Raw genomic sequence first — 16,659 nt, 5'->3', positions numbered from 1 at the left:
TTCCTAATACACTCGTTTGGCAGGGGGTACATGGTGCATCTCACTGTCCAGGGGCTGGTCCACCACAGGCCTATACTTCAACGTTATGTCCGAGTCCTCAACGTTATGCTTGGTCTGATACGACAGGGAATGCTTCATCCACTTCACATCGTCCCTCTCAGGGAAGTCCTCCCGGGCATGAGCTCCTCGAGACTCCTTCCTGGCCTCTCCAGAGATGATCGTTTGAGCCGCCTGTGTTATGAGGTTCTCCAGCTCGAGGGTCTCGATAAGATCAGTATTCCACACCAACGTGCGGTCCTTGATGCCGATGTCCTTATACTCCTTCATAATTTCACGCACCTCCTCACACCCCTTTTTGAGGTCATCTCCATTTCTGTATACAGGAGCACGCGTCTGCATGGTCCTCTGAAGCTTGCTTCGGAGGTCAGCAGTTGACACTGGGCCCTTGGCGTGTCGTATCTTATCGAACCTGTCAATGGTAGCCTCACCAGCGTCCTTAGGGAGGGTGACGGGCGGTGAGTTAGGCTTCACGATTTCGGCAACAGTATCAGCAGCAGTACGACCGAATACCACCAAGTCCAGCAGAGAGTTGGCCCCCAATCTATTAGCACCATGAACGGAGGCAGAGCCAGCCTCACCAGCGGCCAGCAGACCAGGGACGATCCTACTAGGGTCCGACGAGGTAGGATTAAGGCACTGGGCCTTCCAATTGGTAGGGATTCCTCCCATATTATAGTGCACTGTAGGCAGGACCGGAATAGGCTCCTTAGTGACATCAACTCCAGCGAAGATCTTAGCCGTCTCTGAGATACCAGGCAGCCTCTCTCTGAGAGTCTCGGCAGGTAGGTGGTCCAAATGCAGATAAATGTGGTCCTTGTTGGGGCCAACCCCTCGGCCCTCGCGGATCTCAAGTGTCATGGCCCTAGATACCACATCTCGCGAGGCCAGGTCCTTAGCAGTAGGAGCATACCTAGCCATGAACGGCTCACCTTCACTGTTTCTCAAGATTCCACCCTCTCCACGGCAACCCTCAGTCATAAGACAGCCAGCTGGGAATATACCAGTGGGATGGAACTGTACGAACTCGAGGTCTTGAAGTGGTAGACCGGCTCGAGAGACCATGCCGCCTCCGTCGCCAGTACAGGTATGAGCACTAGTACAGCTCTGGTAAGCCCTGCCGTAGCCGCCGGTAGCAATGACAGTCTGGTGGGCACCGAAGCGATGGATCGACCCGTCCTCCATGCTCATTGCGATAACTCCCTTACAGGAGCCGTCTTGGTCCATGATGAGGTCCAGAGCAAAATACTCGATGAAAAAAAGGCAATCGTACTTGAGAGACATACCGTATAGAGTGTGGAGAATAGCGTGGCCAGTACGATCAGCAGCTGCAGCACACCTATAGGCCTGCCCACCCTTGCCGAACTTGAGACTCTGGCCACCGAAGGCTCTCTGGTAGATCTTACCCTCCTTGGTTCTGGAGAAGGGCAGGCCGTAGCTCTCGAGCTCAAGGACGACTTGAGGGGCGAGACGGCACATGTGTTCGATGGCGTCTTGGTCCCCGAGCCAGTCGGAGCCCTTCACAGTGTCGTAGGCATGCCAGCGCCAGTCGTCCTCCGTCATGTTGCCGAGAGCAGCATTGATACCTCCCTGAGCAGCCACTGTATGGGAACGAGTTGGGAAGACCTAGCACGCAAACGAGAATCAATTGCAGTAGTGCTGGTTGCATAAACTCACTTTGGAGATGCAGGCGGTTTTGAGCCCATGAGCAACCAGGCCAGAAGCAGCTCTAAGGCCAGCGCCGCCAGCGCCAACTACGACAGCATCGTAGAAGTGGTCATGAACCTGTGAGGGAACGAATTCAGAATTTCCCTCCAGCGACCGGATAGTTTGCCTCGTATCCACGAATAGTCGACGTGCTGACGTGCCTAACAGCACTCCAGCCCGAACGAACTCCAACGGCAAGCTTGCTCAGCATGGTGGGTAAAACGGAAATATCGTGGAACCGATCTTGAGCAGGTGCACCAGCGATTGCGCGATTTTATCCGAATTGAACTTGTTTTAACACGAGTAAAAACGGTCGTGCGCTCGTCACCGTGTACGCAGTCGCGTTTTTGGAAGCCGTCACAGGCGACAGGAATTAAGCGTTATCTTTATGGCGATCCCCAAAGTCGATAAACCCCATGAGGAGACATCAGCGTAAGATGGGAAGGCCTGGGGACGGCGCGGCTAGTAGGACTGGCATGGCGCGAAGGAAGCCGACCGCGTTCAAAACCTGACGAGGCCATTCGCACTCGGATGAATTCGAGGAAGTCCTGGCCGATGCATTTTCTCAATAAAATTCAGCCCATCTTTCGTTAATTACTGCCGCTATAAGAGTTTCGTAGAAACGTTGCTGAGGAATTCGACGGTGGCTATTGCATATTTGGTGTATTTACTCGTATTGTCAGGGGGCCTTCGTCAAGTGGTAAGAAGGGATTTACATCTTGGATATCATCTCTACTTTGCGGCGGCTCTCGGGCTAATAAGATAGACACGCCAGTACATGCTCGGACACGCAGAAATGAGAACGATTATGTAGTTGGGCTGCAGATCCGCTCTGGTGCACATGTTGCGGTGTTAGTACGGATCTGGCAGCAGCCATAGAGACGCGCAGCCTCTTGCAGTGGATCCTTCGACTAAGGGGCCGATCAGGACCGTATACGACTCAAGACGAGGCAGAGGTTTGCCGGACTCTTTCTCTCCACATCGGCTAGTACTACTACCGCGATCGACGCCTGTGACCTGCCTTTTACGGTTGTTCATTATGTAGGCGAATAACGTCGAAGGCTGCCAGTATCGATCGGCAGCGGGGTCTAAGGTGCCTTCTGGGGACTTGTTACCTGCGGTTACGTCACGAACTCATCCCGAGGTAGTAAGGAAGTCCATGGGCCGCTCATAGATCGATTGCTGGGAGACTTGGAATTGATAAATCTAAGCAACGATGGACAATCTAGAGTGTCACGCGTTACCTGGGAGGCGCTTGAACTCGCGCGTATCTTCAGATGCGCATGAGCTCTAGAGAGATGCGTGATATATTCAAGTCGATGGCAAGACTAGCTGACCAACGACGGCTCACGGGGAAGCATGTGCAGAAAGGTGGCAAACTGATCTGTGTCGGTGTCAACAAGAACGACCTCGAAAGGGCACATGTAGTCATACTTGAGACTAAGCCGGACGTTTTACTGTGATAATTTCCAGGTCCACGTACCTCTTTCTAAGGCGTATCCTTGGCTCACTAAGAGCTACTCTTACGGGCCCATTGGGGGTAATTCAGGGAGAACAGCGACGACGACAGCGACCCCCGGGAGTAGTGGCAGCTTTGCTGGGTAGGAACGCTAGTTACGGTATCATTCATCGTGTAAAGAGCTTTCAGTTATGACACGCCAACATTGCCTAAGAGTTCTCTGGGTGGCATCGGGCGGACAGATTTACAGAAAACTGTCAAGTACAGGTATACACGGACAAGGAAAGGGGTAGTAGTACTGACAGAAATCAATTGCGGGAAAATTTTTGTTACATTTCAGGTTGTTGACGATGGTCTTCCCCCTGTGACTTTACGTAGACGGTATTCGTTGTGAACACTGCACAGCGATAAGAATGTGGTAATATTATATTCATAATTCGACGAGTTGTCAAGCTCGGCGGCGTCCAAGGCGGCGGCAACAGCAGCAGCATTGAATAGAAAGAAGATTCTCTATCACTGTCATCATCTCGGCCAGCCACTTTTTACTCGAAGAACCGTCATGTATGATGGTGAACGTTTGCCTTATTGGCTTTCTGGAAATTTTGCCTTTTACGATATTCTAGCTGCTATCGGCTAAGTCGTCCTCTTCTCCTACTATTACTAATGCTGCTTGCTACGCCCGTGCTACTGTATATTTACTCTGTTGGGGCAGCTTTCTTCTTTGTCGGCATATATTTTGTATCATCTGTCGGGTATTGAGATCATCTGCCCTCAATTCGCGGCGATCTATGGCAAGTATAAGAGTTTCAGTGATGGTAGTAGTAGTAATAGTAGTGCTACGGTATTTTCTGCCTCTGCTGCTTTCGCCTTGCGGAAATACTGTCGAGTCTGATTCGACAACAGATTTTACGATTTTCGATTCATAGGACATCGGTGTTATAAGTTGTACATGTTCATTATCCTGCTTTTTCCGAGAAGCCTCATTGGTTTTCTACCCTACAAGTTGCTGATTAATGAGACAGAGTCTCGACAGTACATGAAGTCTACATCATAGCCCTGATGATGGTATAAGAGTTGCTGTACAGCAGTGGAGTTAGTTCTTATATTCACTACTGTTGCCTCTTTGGAGAAGTGTGTCGAGAGTCGCTGCTTTTGTGGTGAGGATATTGGGCAGTTCGTGAAGCTGTACGAAAGAGAAAAAACTACGTATCATTGTTGTTGTTGAAGTTCCAGTTGTATCCTTTCGCTGTTGTTCTTCGTCTTCATTTCGTTTTTTCCGTTTCGTACTACGGTGATGCTTTCAGTGTCGCTCTTATTATTGCATAGTGGAGGAATGCTGGTTACGGTACTAGTAGTAGTTATTGTTGATATAACTACTATCGTTGGCATATTCTCGGTGATGCTTGTCTGTCGTTCATGCCGAATCTATGCGGTAGAGCTATAATGATGATGATGCTAACTTCTGTATTGAAGCCCAGGAAGGCTATTCTCTGTATGTTACGGTATCATCGATGTCCATTATGATGATCATAAGCACTAGTACTATCTGATATTTGCTTATCCTAACGGTGGTTGCGCCCAAGGTGCTGTTGGTAGTGTCACACTTGACGAAGAAAAAGAAGGATTGGTCATAACTTCCCCGCTTCCTTCCTCTTCTTTTGATTGTTTCGCAGTCAATTGGTATTCGATTCGATCCTAGTGCACGGGAGTGTTAAATCGGTACGTAAGAGCGAGACAAACTCCGGCTTAGAGACTTTCACACGGGGGTAGATAGCAGATGTAGTGGCCATAACAGCCACTAGTGGCAACATGTATCGCTTTCGAGCTCTCGTTTGACCAGTTCTCAGCACTAGATCATACAGGACTGTTACTGAGCATATGAGGGGAAATATTCTCCCACGCTGTGTGAGGCTCAGCTCACAATGGACTGCTCCGATATAAATAGTAAATATAATGATAACTAAATGATATGCATATAAATATATTTATCAGGTATTAATAGATGTTATATGGATACGTTATAACTTACTGATATACAATGTGTTCGATTTTGATAGTCCGAAGCGAAAAAATGTTGTAACTTGGCTAATTCGACGACTAGGAAACCCGAACATTTCGAGGTCTATAAGTAAGCAATATATCAATATGTAGAATCATTATCGATCACTAACCGTTACACTATTATTTTGATGCTCAATCATTCATATGAGTTTCCAAGTCGTTTACCACCCGGATGGTGTTATCAATCATGGGTAGCAAGCGGTCCCTTCACTCAGTTATATGTTTCTTTTCGACCGCTGCTTATCGAAGCGAGCTAGGTGAGTCGTTCTGCCCATATAGCTTTCTTTGAAAAGTTGCACACATGGAAAAAGTTATTTGTTATCATTTGATGACCATGTGAGGTTATCCCTCGGATTTCAGAGCCACGCACATGCACGGTCCCGACAACAAAAGTGATGTTGAAATGCTTCCAGTCGACGAAGCACCGCTAAGAACACGTGTCCAACATAAGAGGGTGGGACAAGCTTCAGCCTTATCACTGGTCGTACTTCTTTGCTAGGGTTTCCACTCGAAAAGAACTAGGAAGGAGATCGCCGATCTAATGCGGCGCCGAGCAGCCTTCCGAGCATTCGCTGGCAGTCACGTCATGATAAAGGGCAGACTAGTGTCTTGTGGAGTTAACCGTTTACACTTAGAGAGAGCTAATGTGAGATACGCGGCATTCCTCACCTAAAACACTTATAACACTCCAAGGTTAAATGCGCGCTTTAGTGCATACTAAGTATGTGAGATGGAAAGAAATACACTCTGTCCGTACCGGACTCAATTCATGGGAGGTTTGCGTTGATTCACTCAGTGTTTGCTCTCCTCAGCCCAGCTTAGAAGTTTACTAGAGTTTCAAAGGAGTTTGCACGAGCATTCGGGTAGAAGTGTACAGAAACCAATGAGAATCTCCCAAAATTTTCTCAGAATTTTCATATTGTCACCAACAGAAATATCTGCACTGTCCACATTACACGATCGAGCTTTGCTCACACTAGCTTAGCATTATCATTGCATTCTCTCGACTACTTTCACTTTTCTATCTGCTCTGTCTCCTTCACTATGAAGCCAATCTACTGAGGCGAGATCGTGCATGTAGTTGACCATGTGCATATTTCCCAACATCTACTAGAAAGTTGATAGTAAGATTGAGTTCAGATACAAGTACCTCTCCATGTAAGCTACCCCTGGCTGACGAACTCTCATTAGACTCATGCTTGTCTACCAAAATTTGTTAACCAAATCAGCTTCGCCTGATTCGAATTCCCAAGCCTCATTCGCCGTTCATAAGAGCGATAGTGAACTGACTAGGCTATTACCACAACGTTCGTCTTGTGTATAGTACTTGTTCAATGTCATAGCTTCTGTATACACGTGATAATTTAGTCCCTTAGCGTTTCCGTTTTCAAACGAGGACTGTTAGATCCACCGGTGTCAACGTAGGCCAACTCAAAACCAGATGATTAGGGAATAATGATAATGATGAGCCCTAATCAATCTCGGGGTTGTCCAGCATGCTTCGTGACGGTTATAAGTATCCAATGGTCAGAGAAGGATACAATGAAAGCTATGAATAACGCACACAGAGGAAACTACTGAACAATGGGTTGAAATAGATTAATTATTGTATTGTCAGTATCTTACAGACTGAGAGTAGAGTAGAACTAACCCGATACGCTGAGGTAGAGGACATCGTGCCGTTGAGCCTGACGGTCTGAGAGGTTATTTCTGGGATGAGATCGACCATCAAGTTACATCTCTTGAAATGACGCTAGACAAGACTGTAGCGGTCAAACATGGAGAAGCGACAAAAGTCCGTCTTGGCAAAGCATTGCAGTAGCATGTTGCTCAGGTGCGACAAGTAGCTGGTAAAATGAAGGAAATCCAAGCCAAGTTTGCTTCTGGAGAGATAGCCTCTGACCGATTCAAGGTCCGATCAGCTGGCCTATTAGTCTTGGCCATTTTCTTCATTGTAGCTAGAGGACTTCTTGTGTCAATGCGAGCAGTTCCCTTTGGGGTGCCGGCCTATCACTTTAGCAGAGCTGGGCGCGGGTTTCCCCGTTTACTTCGATTTTATGAAGTACGCGCTCACTCGATTCTCTATGATTCCTCTTGTTATTCATTTAGGGCGCTCCGGAACCTGATCGTGATGCTCTTTCTGGTGAGCCCCTCGGGCCTAGTGGGTCGGCCAACGACCGGTTCACAGATATCCATCATCATGTTAGTGTCGAACGCCAATGCGGACTCGATGGACCTCATGATACCTATAGGGCAACCCAAGGTGAAGTTGGGTTGGTTCACAGCAGGCGAGCCGTGACCCTAGATATCTTCCTCCTGGCTCACTCCTGGGAATCATGGTTACTACGGTAACGAAGGCCCTGAGTTGTAAGCAAGTTAATCCTGGGTATCCCGTACCAATGCTAACATGTGTATTCTATTTGTTCAAGCGATCTCATTCAGGAGCCTAGCAATAACCCTCATGGTGTTATTGACGATGGCATTTTCAGTAGGCTTCGGTAGATTGTGTAAACTGTAGTGATTCTCATAGGTGCATTACTCTCGAAGGATTAGGATTCTTGAGTCGACATGTGACGCTCTTACAGGTTAGTCAGGGGCCTTTTAGGCATTCCCCAGTGCAGTGTGGAAGTATATGTTCGTTTCTCTAAGCTGAGCTTAAGGCGTTCTGGTCCAGAAACCAATGACAACTTGCCTAAATCTCTTCCGAATTTCCATGTTGTCACCAACACGTACACGTAGTTGACTATGTGCATATTTTCTAGCACTACTACAGTGCATGGGCTCAGACCATCCCAACGACTATGCCATTTTCGTATCGGGACTCCCACACAATGCAACCGACGAAGCCGAGATTTCCGACTTCTTTCACAGAAACGCGGTTCGAGATAAAGAAGTGGATGTGAGAACAGATCTTAGCCGCGTCGTACAATAAGCGTCATACAGGTTGTCAAAGCGTTAGTTTGCTTCGAAATAACACAACTGTTCGCTGCTGTGAAACAGAAGAAGCGTGCTGAAATGAATCTTTCCCAGGATCCAGGCAACCCGCACCTCCAGGTTAAAACATCGTCTCGAAACTCCATTCAAGGCACTCTCTCAGGCTGAGGTGTTGGCCGCGAAGGAGGCCCTCGCCAGTGTTGCTCCTGACAGGGCGGCTAAGATACAGTCATCAGGTCACGCCGTAGTTATTTTCAGGTATCAACTCAGATCATTATGCCCCATCGGCGAGGTGGGGTGGGGTTTCAGATATCAGAAGGACCACCGTGCCTGTTTACGCTACTGGAATGGCCTAAGCCGCCGACTTATAAATATGGTAACCTCTATATTTTCTAATACCACACTTCTTCCCACAGTTGATGGGTATCGGCCTGGACTGTACCTGCCTCGATAGTACTCCGCGGTTCAGAGGCTGGTAAGGGGTATGATTGTTTAGGAGCGCAGATTATCAACTCTCAGCCGACTGAAGGTCAAAAGGGCTCCAAACCCGACTGATTTTCAGTGGGAGAACCTTGGTGTCACATCGCAAGAGCGGCGGACAGCTCAGTTCACCACTTTGGTGAGGCTGGCTATGTGTCTGATTGCCTTTCATACGGCCACCATTTTCAGGCATTCATATCTGTTATGATAGCTGCCTGTGGTCTGGCATGCTTCGGGTTACAGAAGCTTCAAGAGGGAATAGCAGAAGACGGTGGTTCGGCTATATTGTGAGGCAGTGGGTTTACGATGGGCAGTTCAATGACCGCAAAGTGTTCGGGATGAGACCATCGTTGGTATCCGTTGCCAACTGGGCTACATGCATACTCGACAGGAAACTCACAAGTCTGCATAGAACTATTTAGAACGGCTCGGGGTCTATAAGAAAACTTGTGAAAACAATACGGGTAGCATGTCATGAAAAACATGAGACCTTGACCAGCCTTCGAGTATCTCAAGGTCAAAAAAATTTACAATAATACTAATAGTGAGGTATTTAATTGCAACAATAACTCTTCGGTACTCATACCGTACAAGTGCTGCCTTGTCCCAAGGTCCCTCCTCCCAGCTCTAACGATTGCCTTCCTTAACTGGCTCATCACCAAGTTGGCGTATAAAAGTGTTATTCATGAACGCCATTTCACAGTCTCAGCTAAAGACAGTGAGTCCCCTGCACCCGGCTTCAGTTTGTCCCACCTGAGTCCCAGGTAGCATAATGACGAAGCTGAGCTTCGCCTATGTGATGAACACCGCGGTTGTGCTCTATGCTGTGAATGCTGATCCTATTCATTGGTATAGAGCTGGAGGCCTGGTCCCTGATGTTTTCATGACCATCCTAGTTAATTCTGTAATCAAAGCGCATTCAACTGATACCCTTCAAGGGAGCTCAAAATTCGACTTTCGCCCGGCATCGACTGACTCTGCGACGATGCATATTTCCGTGAATAACTCTAATTCGAAGTCCTGAGTGGATCCTTTGATATCATTTTGAAGCACTCGTTATTAGTGTCCTCGATCCACAACGCATGCTGTGCACACCGAGATTGAGATATGTATCTCACTGCGTAACTAGCCACGCTCTAATTGGGCGCAGATCCTCCCGCCTGCAATGGCGTTTCTCGACCTCGGTGGAATCATCCGCAAAAATGTTATCAAAAAAATCGACCTAGAAAAGAGCAAACTGAGACAAGAAAAGTAACATGGGGAAGCTAGCATTGCGATGAGAGTAACTACGGGACATCAGATACAACAAGCTTCATGAGGGGTCCGATATGGACATGGCATTGAGGTTGAAAGAACACATGAGAACATGGCGATAGTCGTAACTCAGATATGCATACGCGATGAAGACCTACTTTCTGGGCATCACATTTGCTCCAATAGTTCCCGTGCTCCTACCTTTGGTAGCTCTCGGCCTTACCTTGCAGTATTACAGCACCAAGTGAGCAAAGATGTGTCCAATCTCTCCGTCCTTGTCTGCTATCATCTCGGTGAATTACGAGTATGGTAACGAGGTACTTACTCTTACGCAAATGTAAACGGCCGTACACCCAGTCTGCCAAGTTAGCTAAGCAGGCCATGTTGTTGGTGGAGTTATCCTCGGTGGTGAGCTCAGAGGAACCTTCCATACAGTCTTTACGAACCTGGAACTCAGTTGCTCGCTGTGATGGGCCTCATCTTTATTCGCCCGTCTGTGGCAGAGCGGCGGTTGGCTTCATTCAGAACTCAGATGGGAATGCTCATATTTTTCAGCTGCACCATTTTCGTGCTTCCCTTGAGGGTCTTAAGGTGAGTTGTATCGCAACGAGTAAAGCGATCCGGCTGAGCATGAGGTACCTCTGTTGTACTTGTCTCTGCCAACAGTCCAAGGCCTCACTTCACCGCGCCTACGAGAGAGCTCCTGACTATTACACTGTACAGTATCTATGGGCGAGAAGGAGCAAGTGGGCGGCGCTTCTTTGTTTCGAAGGTTCGAAGCCTGGTGATAGATACCATATGACCAATCCAGCTTACAGGGGTCTTCCTGAAAGCCTCAACCCAGAAAATCTTAAGCCGGCTACTGAAATCTCACGAGCAGTTAGCAGCTACTGACTCGGTGGAGAATCTCGGGAGCTGGGTGTCGATCTCAGAGTATTCTGCAACGTGCACAGACTCAAGCTCTGCAAGGCAATTTCAACGAGGCCATCACCAACTATGCTGAAAGTGCTGCCGAAACCGAGTTTGTTGCCGGAGAATGTGAGCTACATTTACTCAACGTGTACACTGTTCATCACTTGGAAGTCTGCAGATCCCGTACTGGACCACTGCGACACGAACCACTGGATTAGGTAAGGCATGTTGCTGCAGCAAAATACCGGTGTCTCGCACGTCCGGGAATGGTGATGGAGTGCTGCATTTCGAGTCTAAACCGATGAGTACAGGAACGAGAGGACGAATTGGCTTCTTAGTCCGCCTGGTTATGATGGTAATTCACCCAACAACAATAACGCATCCCTAGTTCACGTAGTAGGAGCATCAGTAGGGATCCAAGAGCAAGAATCGATCCCATTCTCCGATCTCAGGTTCCGGCTGAACCCCAACGCACGAGCTTGCTACCCAGGTGGGTCCCAGGCTTGTTCGCTTCAGATTTCTCCGTCTCATCTATTCTGCAACGAAGTCTTTTCACGCTCCGTGGCTAATGCGATCCGAATATTTTCCACCGGCAGTATTCATAACTTTTCTTTATTGTGATGTTATGCTTGTTCAGACCCTCAGCAATCGGGAACACGCCTGGTGTTTCGCTAATCGGAAGTGAGACGACACTGCTGGCATTAATCTCATCCCTCTCATGCTCAGAACCCGTTGGTGCCTGGGAGTGGAAGGACGCGTCGGGAGATTGGCTGCCTCTACCCCCCACAGCAGCTGAAATTGCTGATGAGGCTCAGCGGGGCGGTATCCCGAACACTATTATTGACTTGGGGGGTGATGCGCTGCACGGTGGTGACTTAGTGGTGGATTTCGCTCTTCAGATGAGACGTTCATGGTCAACGTTATTGAAGGCACGATGGTTAGCCTGCTGACGAAGCAACAGACCGAGATACGCAGAATTCGTTGACGTCCATTGTGTCATGCATTATGAATGATGTTACTACCGGTGGACTTGTTTGCCTTGCTTGTTATGGTTCTACAGCGGAGAATGTCATTCTGAGATTGGGCTGCCTACCTATTCACAACAATTCGGGTTGTGGTTCCACTGCGCAGTGTGCAATGCCCACTGGTGTCACCAGTCTGGTGATCAGTCTTAGTGGCTGCAGTGGTCCTTTGCATACTGTTCATGAATGGGAAGCCGGCAATCTCGCGGTTATTAGCACATCATTCTCGTCTGCTCTGGACTATCTGACTTAACTGCGACTGGGCGAATGGATACACGACGAATTGGGCTGAAAATGCACACGCTCACATACCCCGTACAAATTGTGAGGTTTATGGATAAGGGTAGCGCCAACGATGGAAAGAGAGTCGGTTTTGTTTTGGGGAACTGGTGAATAACATATGCCAGCGCTCGCGAGGTAGTTCCCAGGTACCCGTACAGTTGGCACGAAAAAATACATGAATCTGAAAAAGTGTTCCACGGCCGAGAATTGAACTCGGGTCTCCTGCGTGACAGGCAGGAATACTAACCTCTATACTACCGCGGAGTTAAATGATATATGATATCTTGGTATTGTAGAAGTCCCTGAAAAATATTTGCTGCCAAACCTATCACCGTCTTGTTAGCAAGTTGTTGCAATGGGCAACTGTCTCGGTCATGTGAACTCGAGGTGGTGGAAACGCTGCAGTTTGTTACCACCGTCGTAGGAAACTTTCCTAGTGCTTTCATGGCGCGCAGTGGATAGTAAAAAACCAGTTGCCCAGATCGCAAATTTCGTGACGCGACATTGCCGCAGCGTCTCCATCTACTACAGAATACCAGAGACGCGAAATGAATAGAGACACCGAAGCCTTGCGCTCATGGTCATGAGTCATGATCCATGACACATAGTCGCCCTTCCATGGCGTACTCAGGATCGACTATTACCGACACGATTCTCCTTCGTCCAATCGTAGTGAGCAGATACTCAGTCGTATTGCAGAGTTGAGTTAGTGTAACGAGTTAGCTACCAGAATGGGGTACTAACAGTATCATACTATCACATCACCACTAAAACTCAAGTAAGATGTACTTCCGAATGTTGAGACCCTATATGGACTCTCCCCAATAATAAACGCATGTATTAGAATTATAATGCTATTAATGCTTCAATTGTGGTATACTGTACTCTGCTCATTCAGAGCGGAAAGGCAACGGTGGCGGAATTTTTCCCCAATAGTGTCTGTTCTGATTCAGCCGCTTCTCTCTGTACATGCGAGAGGCCGAATACTTCTCCAGCGCTCGCTCCCTCTCCTCCAGTTTGCCCGACTCCACCTGGGACTCCGCAACAGACACGTTGTACTCCGCTGCTCGAGCATCCAGTGCCGACTTGGCTCGCATCAGCTCCCCCTTAGCCCTGTGGTCTCCGTTACGCTTCGCCTCTCTCATTCGATCCCTCCATATTTGCCTCTCCATCTCAAGTCGAGATCTCTCCGCCCTGCACATAGCATGCTCTGCAGCAACTCGCTTCTTAGCAGCTCCTATTGCCTCTCTCTCAGCGCATAACCAATGGATGAACCCATCCTCTTTCTCCTTGCAACTTTCCGGAGCAGTGTCGCTATCGGTCGCCTTGTCCGAGCGCATGTGTGAGGAACTGTTGCGTGTTCCGAACGGTCTAGCGCCCCGAGCTGACAACTGAACTATGGCCGATTTGATTTCACCCAGCTCCGTCATAATAACTTCATCAGTAGCCGGTCTCGAGGTCATCGGAGGTTCCCTTACCCCTGGTGGCGAGTAAATCTCCTGTGCGTGCTTAACTTCATGAGTTATACTCTTCAACGTCCGCTGCATTGTTGCGATCTCCGCCGCCTCAGCCTCCAGCTTATTCGCATCATCTTGGAGCCGCTTCTTCTCAGTCATCAAAGCTGCCTCTCTGGCCCTCAGGTGAGCCATGACCTCGCCTTGCCTGATCTCCTTCACCTCCAACTCAGTCTCCCGTTCATCCAAAAGCCTTTGGCGTCTTCTCACCTCTCGCATAGCTTCCGACCCGCTCGCTTGAGCATTCCGCTTCTCGGTCTCCACCTCAGCCTCCAACAACGCAACCTGGTCCCTCAGTGCTGTCGTCATCTTCTCCCGACTGCTCAGCTCACGTCTCAATCTCGCTATCTCATGCCCCTTCTCAGTGGCATCAGCCTCGGTCAATATGAGCTGCTCTCGAGTCTCATGAAGCCGTCGTAGCGCTGCAGCAATCCTCTCCTCCTTCTCAGACAGCGCCTCTGCGGCATCATTTTCGCGCGTCTCGAGTTGCCTTTGCCTTTCCCCCAGGATTCGAAGTATCCCCTCAAAATCCCCACTCACGCGAGACTCTCTCTGCCCTTCATAATTGCTTATCGCGGACAGGTCGGGCAGATCCAGAAGGACCGAACTTCCTCGCAAAGAGAGCGCCCCCTCTCCCACAGTGGCTTGGACCTCCTTCTCAAACTCCGTCCTCAACGACTTCATCTCACTCTCGAGCTCTCGCCGTATATCTTCTCTCAGCTGCGCTTCTAGAGCTGCACGGAGCTCCTCTTCTATTGGACCACGAAGTTCACAGCGAAGGTCTTGTCTTACCGCCTCAATAACATCCCCACTTTGCTTCAGTTCCAACTCGATTTCGTGCCTTAGTTCATGCTCGATTTCCTCTCTCCGACAGGCATTCGCCTCCTCCACCTCCTGGCGCACATCTCGCTCAATCATCGGCCGAACCTCCGCTTCAACTTTGCATGCCATTTCCAATCGAAGGCGTCGCTCCATCTCAGGTCGAATTTCCCGCTCTATGCGAGATTCGATATCTCGACGATCCACTTCCTGAATGAAAATACGTTGCTTACCAAAGGCCCCGATCGCCCACCTCCCCCGCAGTTGACGTATGCTGTCGTTCCTCGTCCGCTTGTACTCCACTGAGCACCTGATAGGAGGCCAGTAGTGATCCCAACCAAGGTGGGCCATCTGGGGAGAATGTTGTTCAATTCCCGGGGATAGGGAGAATGATACATTCTTCCCATTCTTGGGCCACCGTGAGCCCCACGACACCATGGGTCTCACACGCTGATGCTCTGTCCTGATACGTTGAATCTCTCCTTCCTGCTGCTGTCGTAGTTTACGAACCGCCGTGCAGTGTTCTTCCACCAGCCGCTCTATCTCCTTGGCATGATCGCCGTTGATAACAGATAGCTCCGCCTCCCGGCAGGATCTGCATGATGAAAATACACACTGTCTTTAACTGCACTGCATTCGTCCCCACCGTTCATTCTCGAGCACCTCTCTCTCCATCCGCTCCTGGGCTGCTTTCATCAGACTCTCTCGCTGCCCCTCCACTTCCTCTTCGACAGCTCTGCGTAGCTCCTGGACGACTACGATGAGTTGCAACACTGCCACACAAAAGCAACTCGCCTGCTCCAGCCGCGCCCTCTCCCTCCCGAGCTGCTCCTCCAGCCTCTTCTTCTCTGAGCGCATCTCGCTTTCAAAGTCCATCAGTAGTTTCTTCTTTTCCTTCTCGTGAGTTTCCCTCAATTGCGACACAAGCCGATTAAACTCTACTCTTGTATTGTCCACAATCTGATACAAATCTGAAACTACAATCCTACCTCCCATCGGAGACCTTACCCTCTCCTGATCCGCTTTCATCGCAGCCACAGCAGCAGCATGTTTTCCCTCGAGCGCGGCGAGCTCTCTACCATTCTCAGCGTGCATATTGGACACCTCTCTAGCATGATCCAAGTCGTGTGTGAAGGGTGGTGACCTGATCGATCGGAGTTGTTATAAAGTGGGGCATCTTGTCCAACAAGTGTTGGCATGTATGTTTGGTTTCTTCACTGATAATAGGAGTCGAGATAGAAATGTAATCAAATGAGAATTCCCCAAAAAAATCCTCAGATTTTCTTGACACCAACGTATGTGATTGAGCATGTGTAAAAACTGCGTCCAACCTTCCAATAGCATCCCGGGCCGTGGGGAGGTCCAGTGAGGGCCTTTTGAGCTCTCCAAGACCAGGCAGTAGTGGCGGAACGACACGAGGCTTCATACCACTACCGAGAGGCAGCGATGGCGAGGATAATCCAATAGTCTAAACAGACCGATTTCTGTTGCAATTCAGCTCAGCACTTACCCCTTCTCCACCAACACTGGACTCCCTGTGCTTCTTTTTCTTACCGGTCGTTGCTTGCTCATTGCCGTCAATCTTCCGTTCATCTAAGATGGAGGGTGCTTCCGAAGAAGAGACGGCCTCAACCCACCACTGGTGACCTTCCTCTGCTTGCGGTCGTTGAAGAGCTTCTTATAATATTCATCACATGGGTGGTCCCAGACGCTCTGTCCAGTCTCAAAGTTGAAGTAGAATATATCCCCTTCCCCAGTCTGGCAGGGCTTCCAAGGGGCCGGCAGAGGTGCCTTCAAACCTTCCAACAGAAGAAGCTTCGCTTCGCCTCAAAATTGAACGACGATTATACCCTCTTTCGCGATCCAGAAAAGGTCTTTGTCTACAGCAACGTCCATGCCGATCCACTCGGCGTACTCGAGGATCTCCTCCTGTGTAGGTTCATAATTTTCGTCAACCTGATGGAGACAACTCCCGACTAGAGGCACGGCAGTTGGGGACGGCACCTCCTCCTCAAGCACTATAGGAGGTTTGCCTTGCTGTATGGGAGCTAGTCCTTGCGATGACCTCATCGGTGGCGCAGACACCGGCTGAGACCGGAAGACATCTGTCATTCCCAACTATGTGGTGAGATGGAGAGCTGAACCACTCGAGGGGATT

General features: G+C 49.1%; 6 protein-coding genes and 1 non-coding gene across 7 annotated transcripts; 4 read left to right on the top strand and 3 right to left on the bottom strand.

Annotated features, from left to right (window-relative positions):
* Positions 1–3: 3 nt before the first annotated feature.
* Positions 4–1,975, bottom strand: Pmar_PMAR021113 (conserved hypothetical protein; the record flags this gene model as incomplete). Its single annotated transcript, XM_002784671.1, has 3 exons — positions 4–1,683; positions 1,735–1,842; positions 1,880–1,975. 3 exons carry the CDS (start codon positions 1,973–1,975, stop codon positions 4–6), a joined length of 1,884 nt encoding a protein of 627 aa, XP_002784717.1.
* Positions 1,976–2,152: 177 nt separating this feature from the next.
* On the top strand, positions 2,153–3,401 carry Pmar_PMAR021112 (hypothetical protein; the record flags this gene model as incomplete). Its single annotated transcript, XM_002784670.1, has 7 exons — positions 2,153–2,196; positions 2,448–2,574; positions 2,621–2,752; positions 2,810–2,908; positions 3,042–3,188; positions 3,238–3,304; positions 3,370–3,401. 7 exons carry the CDS (start codon positions 2,153–2,155, stop codon positions 3,399–3,401), a joined length of 648 nt encoding a protein of 215 aa, XP_002784716.1.
* Positions 3,402–7,031: 3,630 nt separating this feature from the next.
* Pmar_PMAR021111 (hypothetical protein) lies at positions 7,032–7,786 on the top strand (the record flags this gene model as incomplete). Its single annotated transcript, XM_002784669.1, has 7 exons — positions 7,032–7,049; positions 7,119–7,196; positions 7,243–7,346; positions 7,394–7,427; positions 7,473–7,547; positions 7,573–7,677; positions 7,727–7,786. 7 exons carry the CDS (start codon positions 7,032–7,034, stop codon positions 7,784–7,786), a joined length of 474 nt encoding a protein of 157 aa, XP_002784715.1.
* A 274-nt stretch (positions 7,787–8,060) lies between these two features.
* Pmar_PMAR021110 (hypothetical protein) lies at positions 8,061–8,989 on the top strand (the record flags this gene model as incomplete). Its single annotated transcript, XM_002784668.1, has 7 exons — positions 8,061–8,183; positions 8,228–8,338; positions 8,382–8,476; positions 8,528–8,594; positions 8,635–8,693; positions 8,738–8,837; positions 8,888–8,989. The coding sequence occupies 7 exons, from the start codon at positions 8,061–8,063 to the stop codon at positions 8,987–8,989; spliced, it is 657 nt and encodes a 218-aa protein (XP_002784714.1).
* Positions 8,990–10,680: 1,691 nt separating this feature from the next.
* On the top strand, positions 10,681–11,849 carry Pmar_PMAR021109 (hypothetical protein; the record flags this gene model as incomplete). The annotated part of the gene is made up of 6 exons (XM_002784667.1): positions 10,681–10,698; positions 10,885–10,990; positions 11,043–11,082; positions 11,317–11,354; positions 11,591–11,716; positions 11,764–11,849. 6 exons carry the CDS (start codon positions 10,681–10,683, stop codon positions 11,847–11,849), a joined length of 414 nt encoding a protein of 137 aa, XP_002784713.1.
* A 511-nt stretch (positions 11,850–12,360) lies between these two features.
* On the bottom strand, positions 12,361–12,432 carry Pmar_PMAR021108. The gene has a single exon. It is a non-coding gene; the product is annotated as a tRNA-Asp (tRNA).
* Positions 12,433–12,957: 525 nt separating this feature from the next.
* Positions 12,958–16,613, bottom strand: Pmar_PMAR021107 (merozoite surface protein 3B, putative; the record flags this gene model as incomplete). The annotated part of the gene is made up of 10 exons (XM_002784666.1): positions 12,958–14,711; positions 14,755–14,811; positions 14,949–15,096; positions 15,148–15,461; positions 15,510–15,645; positions 15,833–15,969; positions 16,012–16,094; positions 16,139–16,300; positions 16,352–16,457; positions 16,506–16,613. The coding sequence occupies 10 exons, from the start codon at positions 16,611–16,613 to the stop codon at positions 13,059–13,061; spliced, it is 2,904 nt and encodes a 967-aa protein (XP_002784712.1). The 3' UTR covers positions 12,958–13,058.
* Between the last annotated feature and the right edge of the window lie 46 nt (positions 16,614–16,659).

This window comes from Perkinsus marinus (genome assembly GCF_000006405.1).
Source record: "Perkinsus marinus ATCC 50983 genomic scaffold scf_1104296934700, whole genome shotgun sequence".
Taxonomy (NCBI): domain Eukaryota; phylum Perkinsozoa; order Perkinsida; family Perkinsidae; genus Perkinsus; species Perkinsus marinus.
This window is presented reverse-complemented; position numbering and strand designations above follow the sequence as displayed.